A 17867-nucleotide genomic window follows, 5' to 3' on the forward strand; every position below is an offset into this window, starting at 1 on the left:
GGAAGAGCACGTGAGCACAGCATGCACACATCTACATGAAAAACTGGGAGAAGAGATGGCGTGTGCTTTGTCCTACTTAACCACTGCTCCTGCCACTTCTGAAACGGGAACTTGAAACTTGGGAAATGAGGAAGGAGGTTTCAAATTTGTCAGTACTGCTAGAGCACAAGTGGGAGGAGATAATTATTTTTCCCGTGCTCATCTGGCCCATAGTTACACTGTATCAGTCCCACATTTTGTGACTTCCATCAACAATCTGAGCCTTTTCCCGTGGTCCTGTGAAGAGGCATCAGGTATTGATTGACCCAAGCTAGAGAGCCTCAGTGACTCTTGTGGGCCAAGAGCCTGCTCAGCCCCCATTAATAAATTACTGACAATCTCTCACATGCTCAGCCTTGGACCAGTGATGATATTTTCCTCAAATCAAAGCAGCAGGAGGAGTTTGCATGTCAGGTATTTTCTCTTGCCTCTGTAACACTGAGAAGGTTCACATCCACCTGGGAACACCACCTAACAGCTGTTGCACTGCTGTCAGGATCCAGGACACCAGTGACACTCTCCTGCTCCCAGCACATCTTCCCCAGCAGCTTACAGCTACAGGTGCTGGTTTTCACTTTTTCACTCCTATTTTTTTTTTTTTTTTTTCCAGGGCAGCTAGCAGGAGTTCTGTGACCTGTGAGACATGGAGGAAAACTGGAACAGATTTCTGAGGAGCTTGCTAGACAAAATGCCTTCAACATCTTTGTCTTCAATAGCTCTGAGGGTCCTTGCTAGTCCTAACACGAATTAACCTTTCTAGTTAAGAGTTGGGCTTTTCGTGTACGCCACCACTGCTAATGCAAGTACCAACTGTTGTACTCTAGCTTACTACCGCCGCACTCCAAGGACATAAAGAAATGCCAAAGTGATGGAAAAACCGGACATTAAAGTGATTTAACATAATCTGCACAATACACAAAAAAAGTTTTCAAAGGCTGGGAAAAAAAACCTGCAGCATTAATCATCCTCTGGCTACACAAAGAAGCAGATGCAAATATAGGTGTCCCAACTGTGACCAGCAGGTACTTAATTAAGGGAACACCACATGAAGACACGTGCTGAATTTATTCAGGTGGCAAGTTTAACAAAATAAGCTCAGGGAATGAATGCAACACAAGCAGAATGACTTAAAAACTAAGAAAAAGCCAGTCAAGATGAATCACACATCTCAGTCAAATAAAGGAATAGTCTGCTTGCTTTAAACTAGATCTTAATTGGTTTCCCCTCACCGTCCAAAAACATATTTAAAAAGGAATATAGTATTTACAGCTCAAGTTAAACCACTACCACTTTACTCATCTGTTGTTTCAATTTTTCCTTAAGGCTTGTGTTTAAAGGCAGCCTGAAGGATCTCAGCAGCCTTTTCGCATACACTGCATTTAATGAGAAAGAACAAAAGTCATTACAATGAAATTTTGTAGGAGAGGACATTGCAAGAAAAGAAAGCAGCATCATTTTCCCCAGACTTCTCTTCTGGGCACCTCCAAAGAGAGATATCTGACCCCTCACTCCAGCAGCTGCTTGAGGGGATCTCATGGACAAAAAGGCATTCAGGACAGACCTCATGCCCCATGAGCCCTGTCTTTCACACAGCGCTGCTCTCACTGCAGTGAGGCACCATTACTAGTGTTTACATAAGTCTGAATCATGCAAACTAGGAAAGATAGAATAAGAGGTAAAATAATCAAAAGCTGCATCAGCAAGAGCTGTGGTTTCAGTCAGTGGAAAGCATTATTTTTAGAAAAGCAGAATCTCTTAGTCACCATCCTTCAAATTCACTTGCCTGCACAGGCAAGAGCCATGACTCTCTCTCTGGTCCAGTTCATTCCTCCCTCTCCAGAGTTTCTCCTCTCCTTCATGCCCATGAAATCAGGCATGCGTGGCCAGCCCACATGATCTGCTGGCCATGATCCACCCATGACCAGCTCCTGCATTTACTACAGCTCCAGTGGACTCTTCCATATTTTGCTTGTGATTGCATCCAACATCCCAAGGGCTGGCTTTTTCAGGGGTCTTCCCCAATTGTGCTTCACGTGTACTTCAGCCTCAGGTAACCAAAGCAGCTTTCACAGCTCAACTGCCCCAGAAAGCACTCCAATATTTTATTTTTCTCCTCGAGTACAGCCTGGGTTTATTCAACAAGAAAGGGCATAAGTAGCAATGTGTGCCCTTCATGCCACACATAGTGGGAGGCAAATACCCTGCAACCCAGCCAGAAACGATCTGAATTGCTGAATAATTGACTTAAAAGCTTGAATTGAAATCTAGGATGGCAGATCACACGCAATTCTGCTGAGGATTCCCCTCTTATTCTCTCTTGCTTCTTTGCATCCCAGTTAGCCTGAACACACCCACATGCTCATGGAATTCCTGCTGCAGCAGAGGGCAAGGCAAAAACGAGTGGAGACCTCTGCTACAGCAACTCTGACACTGAGTGTGTGGCAGGGAGCAATGAGACAGCCAACAAGGTGGATCCCACCAGGACACTGTGGCAGAGCACTGGCCATGTATTCTTCAGCACCCAGCTCTTGTCTGCATGACTTCCTGATGTGATTTTCCCACCTTGTCTTTGGGATTCAGAACCAAGTAGCTTCCCACAGGCAAGAGGGGCAGTGGGGCAAGAAAATGCGTGACATAGAGACAAACCATGAAACCCACAAAGGACAGCAAGCATCTCCTTCCAGGCCACTACGACCTGGGCTTACTACACAATCCCTAACCTCGGCTGAGGTTTTGTCTGTATGTGCTGAGGGCAAGTTTTGCTGTGCTCACTCCTCAAATTGCAGCAGCGAAATCTTGTCTCAGGGTAACTGCTGCCTCTGACTCTGGCAAAAGGCTGCAGTTCCAGCAAGAGAAACACATTAGAAAACCACTGTTTGAGATCAAAGCCTCCACAGTCTCTTAATAGTCCTTCATATTTTCATAGCTTCATAGAGTTTTAGAAAATTTTAATTTTAAAATAATGAGTTTATTTAACTATGATATTTCTCTCTTCTTCATTGCTGAGAGGATCTGTAGTACAAATCCAGGTTTTCTTCCATCTCAAACTGGTACAGTGCAAAGCCAAGAATACATATGTTGCTAGCTGGAAAATAAAGTGCCCTTGATTCCTAACTTTATTTTGGACAGTTCACTCCAAGTTATTAAAAGCCAAATTCAGTAGTGAGAAAATATATATAGCTTCAACTGTTTTGTGTGGGTTTAAAGTACTATTTGCTTTATGAGTAAGAGATTCAATAATGCATATATTTACATAAAAATAGTTTTGACATTTAAGTTAACTTCTTGCCAAGCTGGTGCAAAAATGGAAATGTAAAAAGCATAAGCACAGAAATAAGCCCCTATGCTGTAAGTCTGCTATTTACAGGTAATTTTTTTTCCTTGGCAATAATACCTGAACGGTATGTTTTATAGCACTAGACCTAGCCACTCTGAGTCAATTTCGTGTTTATGGAACGTGCCAGACTGACAGTTTGAGATTTAAATGCTCCATGCCAGCCTGCAGTTGAGCTGGGGTAGGGGCTAGGAGAGTTTCCAGAACCCGGGCCACTGATGGACCCCAGTCGTGTTCTGCAGACATGACAAAATCCAGGATGGCACGAGTCCAGTACACAGCAACACGAACAACCAATTATTCCTCAAGGCCCAGGAGGCTTCTGAAGAGGGTGGCACCAACCAGTGCTGTGCAAGAGCATGGAATGACACACCTACCACAAGTCGAAGCCCCAAACTGGCTATGAAATGCCCAAAACTTTAAAACTGCTGCTGTTCAAAACAGCCCTACTCTGCTAGATCCGGGGATGACCATGCAGCAGTCCCTAGATAATGGATTTGATGGACAGAAGAGGTTGGAAACTGTTCTACTACAGTAACCAAGAGTCTTTTTTTTTTCCCCCCCCAGAGCAATTAGTCAGCTCAGGGATGTCAAAACATATAATTGGGCCATGAGACAAATTACAGTGTAAGTGCTGCTACTTTGCCAATGACCTAGCAGGCTTGACCCTGAGATTGCTAATGTTTGAAGTCTCACGTTCCTTGTTCAGTATTGCAGTACTTCTAAAGACATTTTAATTAAGAAGAAGTGACAGGCAAAGCTACCTGCATGGATCCTTCATATATATAAACAAATAACAAAACCCAGATGACCAAAGGGGTGATATATTTATATAAAAGAGAGAAATATAAAATAAATACATATAAATTCATCAAGCCTCTGGTTGCTGATTCACTCTTTTGCAAAAGTTCATGACAACTGGATCATTAATACTTAATACTCTGTCCCAGCTGAATGGTCTGACAATCAACAGTATTTCAGTAATCTTTACATTCTAAGCATCATAAACAGATGAACAGAAACAATTATTCAGAGCTGAGGATAGTCTTGATCCTTACTGCAGCCTCATGTGTTACATATTTTTTTCTGCTGTGATCTCACTAGCAATGCATCACTGTTTTTAACCACTCTGAGCACTGATTCTACGTTCAGCAGCTGTGTTTGTTTACAGGGCTAGAAATTAGCACAGGACAAATGGACTTCATCCAACTGAAATTTTATTTTGGCATTTTCCACTACACTTCACAATATATTGGTCCTCATAGACCAATTATGTATTTGCCACTGACGCTGGCCAAGGAGAGTGCATAAGCAAAGATGGTGCTCACTAATACTACACAAGGATGCTTTTATTACTCCAAATGTGGGATCCCTAATTACTAAGCACAGCCCAGTCACTTGTAGCCAGGAAAGTCCACTACTGTATTGTCCATACTTTTTTTTCACTAGGAACATAAAGAATGTCATCTTAATCCATCCTGTACTTTGCACTTTGACAGCTCAGTAAGAGCAATGAAATGCAACAATATTTTATATTTAAAGGGACCTGCCTGTACCCCTCACACTTATAATCGAGCTCCCAAAGCCAACTCCAAAAGACTGGAAACAAAATTCAGACAAGTCAGCCCTAACATCATTTTCCATTTGAACATTGATGTGCTTTTCATGGGCATGTATCAAAACAAACAAAAGCCCCTATGCCCTTTTCATCTCCTTGACCATTACCTTAGCACAGAGCTGGGGGGTACTTCAGTTTTCCCTATCCTGCTCTAGAATAAACTGTTCAAGAGGAGTTACTGAAATCACTGGAATATGGTGGCAAAACACACCTGCTGTGTTCCCACACACCTGAAGTGCAATTTTAAATGTTATTCAGAGTACGTTTGTAAGCAATTCCTATTTAAGTTAGAACTCACACAAGAGACAAACATAAAGTGCATTAAACTGTAGTTTAGAGACTTCATGCTGCTAAAAATACTCTGGTTCTATCTTAAAAAATTTATTTTAGAGAAACTACCAAACAGTCCCGCAGGCACCAAACAATTTCTTCAGGCAAATATCCACAGCTAATCTTTCAATTAAACCAATAAGCCCTGATCAAGCACCTCTCTGGAGAGAATAAAGTTAAAAGTACTATGCAAGCTCTTGAAATATGGTTTTTTGGGGACTGAAAATGCCAGGAATATTTGCACGGCATTTTGTTTCTGAGGAACTGCCTCTCACTATTTTTAACTTTGTTTCACGCAACAAACTCTGATAATTTAAAATAATAGCAATGATGATGTCCTGACATCACAAGATGCATGAAGAACCCTGTCAAAGTAATATATTGCACTCTGCCGTGTAATTATGTTATGTTGGAGCAGAGTGTTGGAAAACTTAGTATAATCATTAGCCGAGCGCTGAATGTTTTGATTGTCAGACAGGTTGTATATGATGCAAATATATGACTCAGAAATGATTTCACATAAACATTTTGGTAACAGTATTCTGACTCATAACCTCCAACATAGAAAATAACAAGCTGCACAAAACATCTGTGCGCTCCGAGCAACCCCGGCTTGCAGCAACCTTTACAAGTCTCCCAGCACAGAGAGACCAGAGGTCCTATCCCTGAGGACCTGAAGCTGAGAGATTTTGACACCTACCTTCCCAAAAAGAGTCAAAGAAGGAGCAAGAAGTGCTGTCATTCCCACCAGGGATCCCTGGCAGAGAGCTACGATAGTTTATGCCATCTGAGAGCCTGCCCAGTGGGCATCGCTTGGTTTCAGTGCACAATTAACAGGGCTAAGATGGGAGGAAAGGTTTGTTGCTATTCCGCCCCGGAGCTTCACCATGTCAAGTACAACACAATGCACAGTCCTTCTTCTATTTATTTTTTCATTCAGTAGGAGATGGACAGCTTCTTTCACGGCCCTCTTCTGAAGACAAATGTGCAGTCTTGAGTGACAAGGAGGATTTACCGTCTGTTATTTCAGAGGAGGTTTGCCATGTTTATTCTGGAAAGAGCCATGAATTAATGAACTATCTCTTCAAGCCTCAGTGCATTGGAGCTGCCAGCTCACCGACTGCCAGAAGCAACAGACTGTTTTGGGACCCCATAAAACTGCTTTTACTGAGACTAGAGATAGCAACAGTATCAGGCAGACCCAATCCCAACAACTTCTGATACATAAAGGAGTCATTATACCAACTTCAGCTGTTACACTGCATGTTTACGGGGAGTTTCTCAACAACACTCTCAGTTAACTCAGAAGAACACCTACTATTAGCTTCCCCGCAGTACGGGCTTTATCAAAAATCAACCAAACCTCTATTAGGCTCTCCAAATTTTCAAATGAAACATGTGCTAACCTATGACCTCCTTCATCTCTCCTATGTTCAGCTGTTGGCATGCATGTCTGAAGAGCCATGTCCCTGATGGAGCATGGCTGCAGAAGGCACAGACTGTGCAACACTGATGAGCAAAGTTCACAAGCAGGAAGAACTAAAGCCTTAAGCCAAGTGAGAACCTATAGGCTCCAGCTGATTCATGCTGCCACCTGAAAAAAGCCAGGTTTCACCAGATAAGACCCTCTTGTTTCACTGGCTCCATGAGCCACTGGAGGACTGGCCAGGTCAGGAAAACAGGTGAGGTTGCAGGACCAGAAGCAAGAATTTCAGGGATCTCATCACAGCCCTGGTCCAGTCATAACCCCTGAGCCTCAGCTTAGTTATTTGGAAAATCAGTATAAGAGCAATTTACATTTGTCAGAGCCCACTGTGAGAGTTAAATGCTTATGAAGTGTTTTGAGGTTCTGAATAAGAGACAGAGTAGTATCTTGATGTTGTCTAGCAAGTAACGAGCATTACATATCCTGCAAAATGGAACATTTTTGGACAGGACAGCTGCTACAATCATTAAAGTGTAAAAACTATCACATGCAAGAGACAAGACACAGACATCTCAAAGAGAAACCAACTGTAGTACATAAAACAAATGTATTTTCTCTCCAGCTATCTTCCATAGCATAATAAGTTGGAACTTCCTTAAATATGAGAACTCTTTTTTTTTTTTAAGTCTCCCTTCATTTCTCTTCATTCCGTTCCCCCTCTGCCTTTTTTCTTTGCGGGTTTAAAAAAAAAATTAAAAAAAAAATATTGAAAGAGCAAGCCAAGAGATTCACAATCACCAAAGCCTGCAGAACATACAGTGAATTTTGGCAGGACATGCATGTTTATCCTTTTCATATGTTGTTTAAATTATTTTTATAAACAAATCATTATCTTGCATAGCCACTGCTTGGTCCCTTTCATGTCAAAGATGTTTGATGTTACAATAATTAGGCAAAAAGGTCTGCATGTTTGAAATGCTGTCTCAGGATGACGGTCTGTGGGCAAGAGAGGCTGCTGCTTTTCTAAAATGAAGGGTTTCTTTGCCAACCTTCATCATTTAAGTTGAACACCTGGATTCTGTTCTTGTGAATCAAATCTTTGTGTGGATATTAAAACATGAATTTCAAACCAGGCTTAAATTTTAGAACTATCCTCCTACTTTTTTGCATCAAAACTGTTCACACAAGCCAAGGCTTGCAGAGAAGCCTCTCCCTGTTTGCACACAAACGTTTTGAAGAACCAAGCCTGGCATCATTATGAAGACTCAGGTACATTAAAAGTGTGTAAGGCCTCTTCCTGCAGCACACCACCAGTGTGGCCAAAAGTAGTGAAGAAACATGAATGGGAAGCCCATGGTAAGTGACATAGGAAATGCTTCCTCCTGTTTTCCTGCAGAGCATCTGGTAATTAAAGACTGCTGCCTCTGCCTCTGCTCATCTGAATTTGGACTGAAAGAGGGAGCTCATGCCTCTGTGCCGTGAGGAATTAAAGCTGTGACCACTTTAATGCCTGATAGAGAACACCTTTATCCAGATATTTTAAAGCAGTTCGAAAAATATGGAAGTTAGGCTGCAGCAAGTGTTCATGTTCAAAAAACTTCATATTATTACAGAGTTTATAAAGGCAGAGGCAGACAAGTCTTTTGCATCTTGTACACATTAGTTACAGTTAAACCTTATTTTCCAACTTATTTGGATAATTTTATTCCCCATAAAAAGACTGGAATTGACTGCTAAGAGCTTTACTCCTCTGGTTTTCTCTCTCAAGTGGTCTGGAAAGCCCAGGAGAGACAAGGATGCAAGGAGGCACATCTGTTTCACACCATAGCTGTTGACCCTTTCCTCCCTCCAACACCTCTTGGCTTACGTGTGCAACTATCGGACCCTGCTCATGAGCTCTAATCTGTTCTCATTTTTTAAGTGCTCTTTGTTGCCTGGTGTGGAGCCTAACACTTGTGCTTCAATAGACATTATGTCACCCTTTAGCCCTTGTACAAACAGAGTGTCTAATACCTTGACCATACACACAACACGAACGCGATGAGGTGAGCGACAAGATAAGAAAGCTGCAGCAGTACACTTCAACATAAACATCCCTGTGCATGCTTTAAACATGGCACATTTTACAGCCTGCACTTGATAAAAGAAACTGTAGATCTCCATTTGACAAGATTTTGGGTTGAACAAATAGATATCCGTTAGAAGAGTGTTTCAAATAGCCAATTCACACTGCAAACAACCATTAACATACATGGAATAACACATCTTTGGAATACTGTTTGAAAACACTCCCTCATTTACTATCAGGAAATTTGACTCTTCAGAACAAGTGTTAACACTGTCTTGTTTAATTTGTAAAGCTATTCAAGCCATGAAGTACATCTGCACATTCAGTATATTTCCAATACTGTGCTTCTGTTTTCATTTTCAAAATGTTTTTATTTATACACTAATATTTGACCTATGAACGTTCCAAGTTTATATGGAGCCAGCTGTTCTAAATTCTGGTTATACTGAGCATTAGTGCAAAACATCAGGTGATATCATTGGATATTTTTAAGGGGAAAGTTCACAGGAAAGCAGTTATGTATTCTTGTGATTAACACCACATTGGATCAAAACAGTCATGTCTAGCTCTCTGAAAAATACAGCTACTGTTTTAGTTAGCAGAACACTTCGGCTCTGTCTACATTATCCTTTTTTGCCAAAAGTTCCCACTGTTGCTACCACTGATTCAATTCTGTCACTGTGCTATGATGAACACTGCTACATAAAATAAAAAGAGCTGAAAGCAGCGCTGTCAAAATCTTTGTGCCCTTAACAACAAAACAAAAAAAAAAAAAAAATCTCATTACATCACCAAAAAAACCCAACCAACCCAAAACGCAAACAAACAAAAAAATCCATTCCAAAACTCTACCCAACACTACAAGACTGTTCCTTAAGTAACTGAAAGTTCAGGAAATGCCAGCCCCAATCCACAGCAGATTTTAGGAATCAAAATCCATTACAAGGTATTAAACACCCCTGCAATCCCACAGGGACTCAGCTTTTTTAATTAAGCTTTTTTCTCCTGCAGCAGCCCTGCAGCAGCTGCAGCCACATGCCCTTCCCAAAGCCCCTGTGTGGGAGCCTGCTCTGGGTGCAAAGCACCAGGCCACTTAGCGTGCTGCTGCCAGCCACCCCTGCTGCAAGGGCTGCAGAAGGCACCACTCCTCCTCCTCTGCCAGCCACAACCGAAAAAAAGGTGGAAAGGAACGACTCACCCTCAGCATACCATGGCTACAGAATCCCAGTCTCAAGTGCCCTCCCAATTCCACTTAGAATTCCAGGCAGTTTGGGCTGGAATGGATCTTCAAAAGTCATCCAGGTCAATCCCTGCCATGGGCAGGAACGTTGTTCAGTAAAACAGATTGCTCAAAGCCCCATCCAACCTGACTTTGAACAGCTCCAAGGATGGGGCATCCACAGCTCTTCTGGAGAACCTGTTTCAGTGTCTCACTACTGCTGTTTGAAAAACGTATGCCAATCTAAACCTACCCTTTATGAGTTTAAAACTGCTGCTCCATCGAACACGGAATCTAGGTGTGACCCAAAGCCAGACTCCAAGAATCAGGTGGGCAGCAGACAGTTTTCCAGTCCTTTACCTCTATCTCCCTGACTCCAAGGTCTGATACTTGCTGTAACAAATGGGAATCTCTCATCCATGAGCCATTTTTCCATTTGGGCAATAGTGCTTGCTCTTTGCTTCACACTGCTATATAAATGGTCAAGGGGAAATGTTAAATTATTAGGAGGTAGGCTGTACCTTGCAGCACAGCTGTGCATCTGCTGGGATACAGCAGAAAACGATACACAATGGGACTGTTTATGTCCCGAGTAAATCATACCTTCCTCTAACCCCCTACAAGTTAGCAATGAGGCAAGATGACCTAAAAAGAATCGTGACTCCATGGCATGGAAAGTCTAAACACCACCTTCCTTCCTCCTAAATCACAAACACTGCTTAGAAGTTTATATTTAAAACTACAAAAGAGAGCATAACCACTGCAATGCACCGGGCTAGACCCAGCAAGGATCCACAGCTCCTTGGCAGAGGTACAAGCCTGCAGCAAGCAGTCCCAGCAGGAGCTCAGCACAAGACATCCATGACAGCTGCCCAAGTGATTTTCTGCTAAAGCCATGTTGAGCTGGAAAAAAAATGCCAAAAGAAAACCTTATTATAAAAAGTGGTTTAACTTCAATTTTTTTCTGAGGGAAAGAACTAGGAAGTTCTGCTTTTATTAAAAAAAAAAATTAAAAATAACTACAAAAAAAAAAAAACCCACCAGCCGCACACCTGGGGTTCTAATTCAAAATGCAACTTTTCATTTATTTACAGATAAAAAAATTGGCTTGAAGTAATCAAGACTGGTTTGGCAATACTAGCTTTTTAAATGACAATAAATTGCTGTTGTTATTGTTGTTGCTGGAAGAAAAATTTGTGTGAAATGTTGAAGTCTAAGACTGTAAATTTTGAAGCTCTGAAAAGCTTTCACAAGACAGAGAATAATCCTACTAATGTCACACTGTCTGCACCCAGTAGCTTAGTCCAGATGACAGTCAGACTTGGATAAATTGCTTACATGAACATGACCCTCCACTCATTTCAACAGTACAGGTTTTGAAGAGCAGCATTTCCAGGAGCCACACATCTTCCAGGGCTCCTAGCCAAAGGCAGAAGGATGACTACGGTCCCTCAAATTCCAAGTCCAGAGGAGCCGAGGACTTCTAATAGACCTTTTGCCCTTTCTTTAATAGTGTTGTCAGGCAGCTCCACACCAGCAGGCAGCTTGCAAGCAGCAGCTACTTCAAGGAGATTACATAAATGAGGATCTCGAGCTGCATCAGTTGAACAGCAAATATAAGGCTCTCTTCGGCACTTGGGAATCTGTCTTGGCATCAAAGCCCGCTATACAAGGCTTGGCAGAAGTCAGTAAACTCATTCCCATCATCAGCTTCATGATTTCTAGTATTGGCCTGCTCTGGACACACGTGGAGGACACTGCTCACATGCAGAGCAAGGGAGGCTGTACACAGCCAGCTGGCAGCACAGCCAGATCTGCAGCATCACACACTCCAGTTATTCCCTCTGAGTAGATGTCTTGACCTTTACAACACGTGGCCAAGAGTACAAACAGATGGGATGACAGTATGAATAGTACGGTCCCATCAATCCAATCACGCAACATCCCTGAGACATCTTGGTTGCCTAATTTCGTATCTCCCAACAGCAAGCATGGTGCTGGCAAAAAGGCAGGTGGGTTGATCAAATCCTTCACATGAAAAAATTCACCTGCTTTAGAAACACATGTAAGGATGCTGGAGCACTGCTTCCCTCCTGTGAAAAGCTGTGCAGAACAAAGGCATACTGCTCGTACCTAAGGTGCTATGGATTTGTGAGAGATCATTCCTAGAAGGAAATCTGGTAGGTCACCACTGCCAAAAAGATGAAAAGCCTGTTTGTAAAACATCACATCCATAAAGTGCAGCTTTATAGGCAAGGGGAGAGAGAGAGAGAGTGTGTTTGTACAACATAAGCTACCTCCAAGCAACTTCCTTGCACTATAAGGGAGCACCCTTGCCCCAGCTGACACTTGAAGTCTTGCAGGGAAGATGGGGATTGCCTGGAGTTTGGGGATTCAAAAATGGAAGAAGAGTCTTTCCACCCCAACCCCAATTCAAATAGTGTCGAAGCTTCAGGACTGACTGCAGGACTGGCTGGCAAAAGGTGAGCTTTCCCTCAACCTTTTGCATGAAGCCCTCCCAAGGGACCTGTGGGTCTTATGACAAAAGGGAAAACCCTCTGTCCAAAAGTAGACGTACAGTGAAACAGTGCTGCTAGTCTGCTACAAAAAGCCACAATGCTGAATAACCAGGTACCACACCCCAAAGCACACTTTTTATGATCCTTATCTCTGGCAGGTTTGGTGGGTTCAGACTTTTCCTGCACATCTATCAACAACCCCAGATTCGGGTCATGGCAGAAACTCAGACTGCCACTGAATTCCTTGGGTTTGATTGTAGGAAGTGCATGGCTGTTTATCCTCTCAGTGTGGATGCCAGGATAGGAAGACATGGGTGAAGACCACGTTCTGACACAGAATTGCTTCACAGCACCCTTCATGATACACAAATAATTCTGGATGCCGTTAAAGTAGCAAAGTCTTTGAGAGTCTTGTTTTCTGCTGCTTCACACAGCATGTACTACTCTGAAGACACCAGCTGGTGAAACAGAGGATGCAGCACAGATCCCCTTCACATCAGCACTGATGTGCCTGAGAACACTGGGATCAAGCTGTCAATCCAGCCTCACTGCCTCAAGAAGTATCTCCATACCAACCCCAGGCTGTTCTGCCAAGAGGAGATAACCTTATCTCGTGCCATGAGGAAGGTACATTTTCCAGATAGGAAACATTAATAGATGTTATTCTCCCAACAGTACTGTGTCAAGACATGCCACATGTTTATATCAAGGCTGTTCCTTCAAGAAGAGCTGAACAGTTTCACAAAGATGCCTGGCCCACAATGCACTCCCCCGCCCCACAACCCTGCTGTACAGCCATTTCCACAGAAGTTTGGTACCCTGCTTCCTCTGTGAATCCATGCAGATGTTTCTATCTGTGCTGGCTATCCAGACTTCCTATGTGTGAAATGAAAAGAAACAGGCACTTGTCGGACGCTTCATCCTAATGAAAACACCCAAAACAGACACTTCTAGGATCGTCTTCCCAGAAAAGGGACCAGATTTACCAAGGACAGGTTATGTTTTCTGTCAAATTATGTTTTGATATTTAACCTGATAGATTAAATTTATTATCCAAATTATCTGAACTGGTTTATATCGCATGTGATTTTGCTTATAATGGGAACAAAAAAATATTTCTCCTCCCTGATACTGCTGTCCAGGTGCAGTTTTTTTCATAAAACTGAGTGCTAAGCATCTCCTGGAAATCCTGGACACACTAAGCTCCCCTATAATCAGCCCCTCCAGGAATCATTGCCCACAACATAATACAGACACCACGAGGTAAGCAAGATAAATCCCAGATTTCCCATTTCAAAGACTGATATTTCTTGTCCTCCCTGTAAGACAGCAACTCCCTGTGCATGAAGAACCACCACACCTCTGTGACCTTCTTGTTTCACTTTAAAAAAAACCCCAGAATGAAACTGAAACCGTCTCCAAGAACACCATCACCTTTGAGGCTGAGAACAGCCTGCACTGCCTGAATAATCTGAGACCTCACCAAAGTCCCTCAGCTTTGCAAGACCTTTGAAAAGAGGACTCATACCCCGAGCACATATGGAAACATAGCCTTCCCCAGAGAGAAATCACATCTGATGTGTCCCCAGACTGAAGGATGTAGGTTGGTCAGGAAGGGCTGGAGCCCTGCAAGTCTAAAATCAGCAGTGACTACAAGCTAGTGACTCTTTTCAGGCTACAGGGCTGGAAAAATTAAATGCCCTTTTATAAGAACATCAACACCTGCAAATTTCATGACAAAGTAGGACTCCTCTGCACAGCTGACCTAGATTGATGGCTTTCCAGCACAATGAGATGCATCAAACTTTTGTCTGGTTCTGAGCTGCAGCAGAACAACATCAGCACCAGCAGGCAGGTCACCCACACAGCCACATTCACCTGCATATCCAGCTAATACCATACACTCCTCACCCTGAGAGAGCAGCAAGGGCCCCTCACATCTCTTTGGTAGTTGCCTCTTCAAAAATGGAATGGGAAGTCTTTAAGGTTGAACACAAAGTTCTTCAGGGGTCAGTTTTAACTGAACAGAAGTAACTGTATATATGGCCACATGCAGAAAGCCCCAACTAAAATAATTCTGGCAGTGTCCACGTATAAGCAGACTCCAGCTGTGAGTTTTCAGGGTTGTTTGACACGTACTTCATTGGATTAGTCAGTGTGCTTGAAATCAAGAATTCTTCCCCTTCTGCTGTGATCCCACCATCTTTTGCTGCATTTTTGACTTAATCTAAAAAGCTACTTTGACAAATCACAAGCTGGCTTTCTCCCATCAAACCTTTGGGTTTTATATTGGAATATAACCTTAGGTTTCCTCTAGTTTTCCAACTTGAATTGCTGTTAAATGGAAAAGAAAATGTCAATACACAGGTGAAAGACCCCCAAAAATCCCTGGTATGTCAGAGAAGCCACAGAAAGCAACCGAACAGCTGTTCAGTCCCAACCCATCGATTTGTCAACACTCTGGTAACAAACAATCACGTTAAATGACATTATAGTTTATGACTCGGGATTTGGAAGTTGATGAGAAATTTCTACAGTTGATTCATGCTTCCTGAGACACATAACTAGCATTTCAATTGCACTATTTTGCTACATTACATGAATAATTTTCCTTGTTGTTACATAAGGGTCTAGATCCAAATTATCTGAACTGATTTGAATCATATGAGTGGAAGGGGTTGCTTTCAAAAGAAACACATACTTTCAGATTATACCATCTAATAATACTCTCCTGGTGCTTTACAAACAGCTAATTACCTTCTTAAACACCACATGCTCTCACTTATCCCTGAAATCAGCTCTTTAGAGAACTGCCTAGCCACTTGCAGGCACCTTTTTTCACATCCCTCAAGTAAAACATGACGTGGGGGTTGCTTATAGACAGCTACAGTCAGCACCACACTTCTTAAACTCACAGCTCTAAGTATAGGTCCTGAAAGTCCCCAAGGCAAAGAACAGGGACAGCAGCTCTGTGTATTCAAAGGACAGAGAGGTTTGAGGAGGCTAGGAGGGAAGAAAAAGAGGTGCCCTTTGGATTTAAAACCTGTACAGTATTTCCCAGATCTCGGCTTCTGAGCTGAGACCACAGACCATGCCAGTTTCATTGATGGGCAATTTCAGGATGTCTCAATCAAATACATCTGAGCTTTGAGATGGCAACACCACCTAAACATCCCAGAGCTGACTTAAAGCAAGGCAGATGAGGGCACAGTAGGGCTCCAGGCTCCTGGAAGGTCTGAGCACCTAAGGCAGCTCAGCTGCACCCTTATGAGTTGTGGCTGCCTCGGTTTCAATGCCGACAAATCCTTCAACAACTATTTGCAACTCTTCTGACCTACCACGTGATTTCCATCAGGTACAAAAATTATTCAGCTCTTGCTCTAGATGCACACAGCATGGCACAAAGCTATTGAACACCTGTACCAGCACAGGGAGCTCTGAGAAATTTCCTGCTGCAGTGACATATCCCTGCTTCAAAGGAGTAAACACACAACAAATTCGGTTTGGTTTGTTTGTTGTTTTTTTAAGCAAGACAAGCTGTTGTCGTTCTGGCACACGGCTCTGGAAGAACAAGTAAAAAGGCAAAGTCTTCAGCTGACCGGCTAAGACACTTGAGCTTCACAGGAATTCCCTAAAAAAAGGAACTGTTATTTGCCAACTGAAATATTTTCATTCTCCACATTAGGCTGAATCTAATTACACTGTTTCCTTACAATTGCATAGTACTAAGAGCTCCTCTAAGTAAAAAACTTCATGTTTTTCCCACTGCAATGCTCACCTCAGAGCCCTTCACTTCACTGACAGGATGATTTGTTTGAAGAGCAAGTTGATGTCTAACAAAACTTAATTTAAGATTTCTACATGATACAGATTTTTTGCGTTCCCGTGCTCAACCACCAGAATAACCTACACAGAGTAGTACACATATTCATCACCGCACTAGCTCTGATCCCTTAAAATAAAATAAAAACAAACAAAAATATTTTAAAAGGAGAAACAAGGACACTGTGAAGTAGTGTGGCTGTGCTTTGTTCAAGCCCAGAGTCTTGAGTCCGGCATCTCTATGCTGCTGGACCTTGCACAGAGTGAATGCAACCTGTACTCCAGCATGATCCCAGCTCTGCTGCCCAAGAAGCAGAGGAAGGTGTGCTTAATTCTGAAGTACAGGCTCTGACCAATATCATCAGAACAGCGACCACGAAAACAAAAAAATATTCTTTTTTTTTGTTTTCTTCCTTCCTCTCTCTCACTTTCTCCCCACAAGGTTTTGCATGCTGGGGTATATTCTTTTTTGACTGTTTGGTGGAGGTTCTGCCTTTCCCCAAAGTGAGCTGCCCTCCTGGCCGAAACCCGTGCAGTCCAAGGTGGGTCCCAGCCAGCAAAGCCCCGACCCCGTCGCGCCCCACCGGAGAGCGGCCGCCCGTCCGCACTGCCGGGCCAGGGGTGTCCGCGGGACGGACGGACGGACGGGCGAGCGGCTGGGTGGGCTCCGCGCATCCCAGGACTCCCTCCCTCCTTCCCTCACTCACCCAGGTTGACGAAGCTCATGACCATGTCGGCGTCGTTGAGGAAGGCGCTGTCCTGCGGGCTGGGCAGCGGCGGGGCAGGGGTCGGCGGGCGGGCCCCGCTCTCCGCGCCCGCGCTGCCCTCCGCGCCCTCGGCCAGGGAGTGGTAGAGGTCCAGCATGAAGCGCGGTGCCGCCCTCAGCCGTCCCGGCGGCGGGGCCGGCGGCTCCCGCGGCAGCGGCCGGGGCCGGTGAGGCAGCCCCAGCACCGAGAGGATCTCCCGCTGCATCTCCCGCTTCTCGTGCGACTTCAGCCGCCGGTAGAGGAAGCCCGAGCCGGCGGCGGCGGGCGGCGGCGGCTCCCCGCCCTCGGCGGGCAGCGCGGGCTCGGCGGGGCGGCAGGCGCCGCTCAGCAGCGCCCAGCAGCAGCACAGCCAGGCCAGCCGGCGCGGCATGGCGCTCGGCCGGGCGCAGGCGGACGAAGTCCCCGCTCCGCGCTGTCCCCGCGGGCTGCCCGCCGCCCTCCAGCCCTGCCCCCCCGCGGCGGGTTCGGCCCGGGCCGGCGGGGGGCGGCCAGGCCGGGGGGGCTCAGCGCTCGCCGCCGCCGCCGCCCATGGCCGCCCGCGGGGCAGCGCGCTGCGGAGCCCCCCGCGCCCGCCGCCGCTCAGGTGCGGCGGGGCCGCCCCCGGCCCGCTGCGGCCGCTCAGCGCGCCATGCCCCTGCCCGGGGGATCCGCGCCGGGCCGCGGGGGCTGCGGACGGCGGGAGAAGGAGCAGGGTGAAGAGCTGCAAACTTTTCTCGCTGCCAGGG

The 17867-nt window shown here is 44.6% G+C and overlaps 1 protein-coding gene across 1 annotated transcript in view; it reads right to left on the reverse strand.

Moving 5' to 3' along the window:
- BMP6 (bone morphogenetic protein 6) overlaps nucleotides 1-17527 on the reverse strand; it is an 87152-nt gene extending 69625 nt beyond the window's left edge. The window contains exon 1 of the mRNA XM_059852701.1: nucleotides 17083-17527. Within this exon, the coding sequence (XP_059708684.1) occupies nucleotides 17083-17512 (430 nt within the window). The 5' untranslated portion in view covers nucleotides 17513-17527. The remainder of the gene's footprint in view (nucleotides 1-17082) is intronic.
- Nucleotides 17528-17867: the final 340 nt, after the last annotated feature.

The sequence above is a fragment of the Haemorhous mexicanus genome, chromosome 1 (genome assembly GCF_027477595.1).
Source record: "Haemorhous mexicanus isolate bHaeMex1 chromosome 1, bHaeMex1.pri, whole genome shotgun sequence".
NCBI lineage: Eukaryota > Metazoa > Chordata > Aves > Passeriformes > Fringillidae > Haemorhous > Haemorhous mexicanus.